General features: G+C 39.0%; 1 protein-coding gene across 1 annotated transcript; it reads left to right on the top strand.

Annotated features, from left to right (window-relative positions):
• Positions 1-895: 895 nt before the first annotated feature.
• On the top strand, positions 896-1,576 carry LOC107640600 (protein FAR1-RELATED SEQUENCE 5-like). The gene is made up of 2 exons (XM_016344112.1): positions 896-1,260; positions 1,342-1,576. The coding sequence occupies exons 1-2, from the start codon at positions 896-898 to the stop codon at positions 1,574-1,576; spliced, it is 600 nt and encodes a 199-aa protein (XP_016199598.1).
• The last annotated feature ends 254 nt before the right edge of the window (positions 1,577-1,830 follow it).

The raw sequence follows: 1,830 nt of genomic DNA, 5'->3' as shown, positions 1-1,830 counted from the left end.
TGGTGATGTATCACATAAAGCCAGCCATAGAAAGGAGTAAGACTGATTGGATGAAGATAGCAGGAAAGCAGAAGGTTCAGAGGAACGAAAGCATCTCCATTCGCTTATCTGAAATTCCTACCAATGAATTACATAAGTACCTCTATCCCTATTCTATTATTTATTATTCGAAAACTCCATTATCAATTTATATCTGCCTGACTGAGATTTACAAGGTGACCATAGCTTGCTTCATACCAACAATCTCCGTGGGATTCGACCCTTACTCACGTAAGGTATTACATGGACGACCCAGTGCACTTGCTGGTTAGTTGTATCGAAGTTGTGAGCCATGGTATTGGCACCATGTTCTTGGCGCCACTGCCAGGGAAAGAAAGAGCCATGAATTTTACATCATTAAAGTGTAATCACGATTACGCGTACCAAGTTGCTCACATTGCCAGGGATTGTTCGAGCCTGGACATCACAATTTCGTGCACCATGGGTTTCGAAGGACATGTACTTAGTTTGTAGTTAATGGAATTTTGTTTTCGCAACTCCCCATCTCCTATAAACACTCTATCTTTCCCTCTCATCTCTCTCATACATTCAAGTATGATAGATATGCATGCATTTAATTAATGTGCTAATTACAAATGACAAATAAAATAAAAGATATATATTAAAGTCAAATCCATGGAATACAAGGCACATGATAAATATATATAACAGAGATAATGTAATCATAATAATTAGTGAATTAATACTCGTAAATGTATTTATTAATGTAAAGTTATGTTTATTAAATATGTAAATAATAATACACGGGAATGGTTGTTTTGTTAAGTTTGTAGCTGTAGGCTATAGGATTCATGGGTTATGCTTATTTTGGGTGCATTTACAGGAAGGTTATGACATGAGAATTGAAGCTGAAGAAACTGTAGCTGAATGTGAAGGGAAGGAAGATCCGATTTGTGATGAATTAAACAGGGTGAAAGGTCTCCGAGTAGAAGATATCCTTCGAATGGAGTTTTGTACTTCTAAAGAAGCACGATGTTTTTATAATAGCTATAGTCGATTGAAAGGATTTTCCATGAGGCAGGGGAAAAAGGTACCGAATAAGGTAGGAGAGATTGTTAGGTATACATTCGTGTGCAACAGGAAAGGGTTTCGTGATAAGAAATGGTTGGAGAAGGCTGATCAAAAGAGGGAGCACAAGGTAATGACTCGTTGTGGCTACTTAGCTGAGATGAGGATTAAGCGAAAAGATGGCTGTGGCAAGTAGTACGTCTCTCAGTTTTTGGACAGCCATAACCATGAGCTCATAGCTGGGAAGTATGTTGACTATCTGAGGTTGCATAGGGGGCTATCTGATGTTGAAATTGCTCATTTGACTAGCTTGAGGGAGGTGGGTATAAGCATACCAAAAATATATCAGTCATTTGCAGCACATGTTGGTGGTTTTAACCTCACCAGGTTCACTAAGCAAGACATGTATAACGAGGTTAGAAAGCAAAGAAGCTTGCAGAATAGGGATGTTAATGCAGCAGTTCGCTATTTGGAAGGTGTAGCTCGTGTGGATAACAGGATGTACTAAAGGTATAGGCTGGGGTAGGACAACAATCTGTGCGACTTGTTCTGGAGAGATGGCCGTAGTCGGTTGGATTAAGGAATTTTTGGGGATGTTCTTGCATTCGATGTCACATATGGTCGAAACAAGTACAATATGCTTATGGTTGTGTTTTCAGGAGTGAACCACCACAATCAAACTTGTGTGTTTAGGGCGGAAATAGTATCATGCGAAACACAGGAGTTCTACATTTGGGTCTTAGAAAATTTCTGAAATGCATG

The sequence above is a fragment of the Arachis ipaensis genome, chromosome B5 (assembly GCF_059453495.1).
Source record: "Arachis ipaensis isolate K30076 ecotype BB chromosome B5, ASM5945349v1, whole genome shotgun sequence".
NCBI classification, from domain to species: domain Eukaryota; kingdom Viridiplantae; phylum Streptophyta; class Magnoliopsida; order Fabales; family Fabaceae; genus Arachis; species Arachis ipaensis.
Note: the sequence above shows the minus strand (reverse complement) of the source record. Positions and strands in the feature narration are given on the sequence as shown.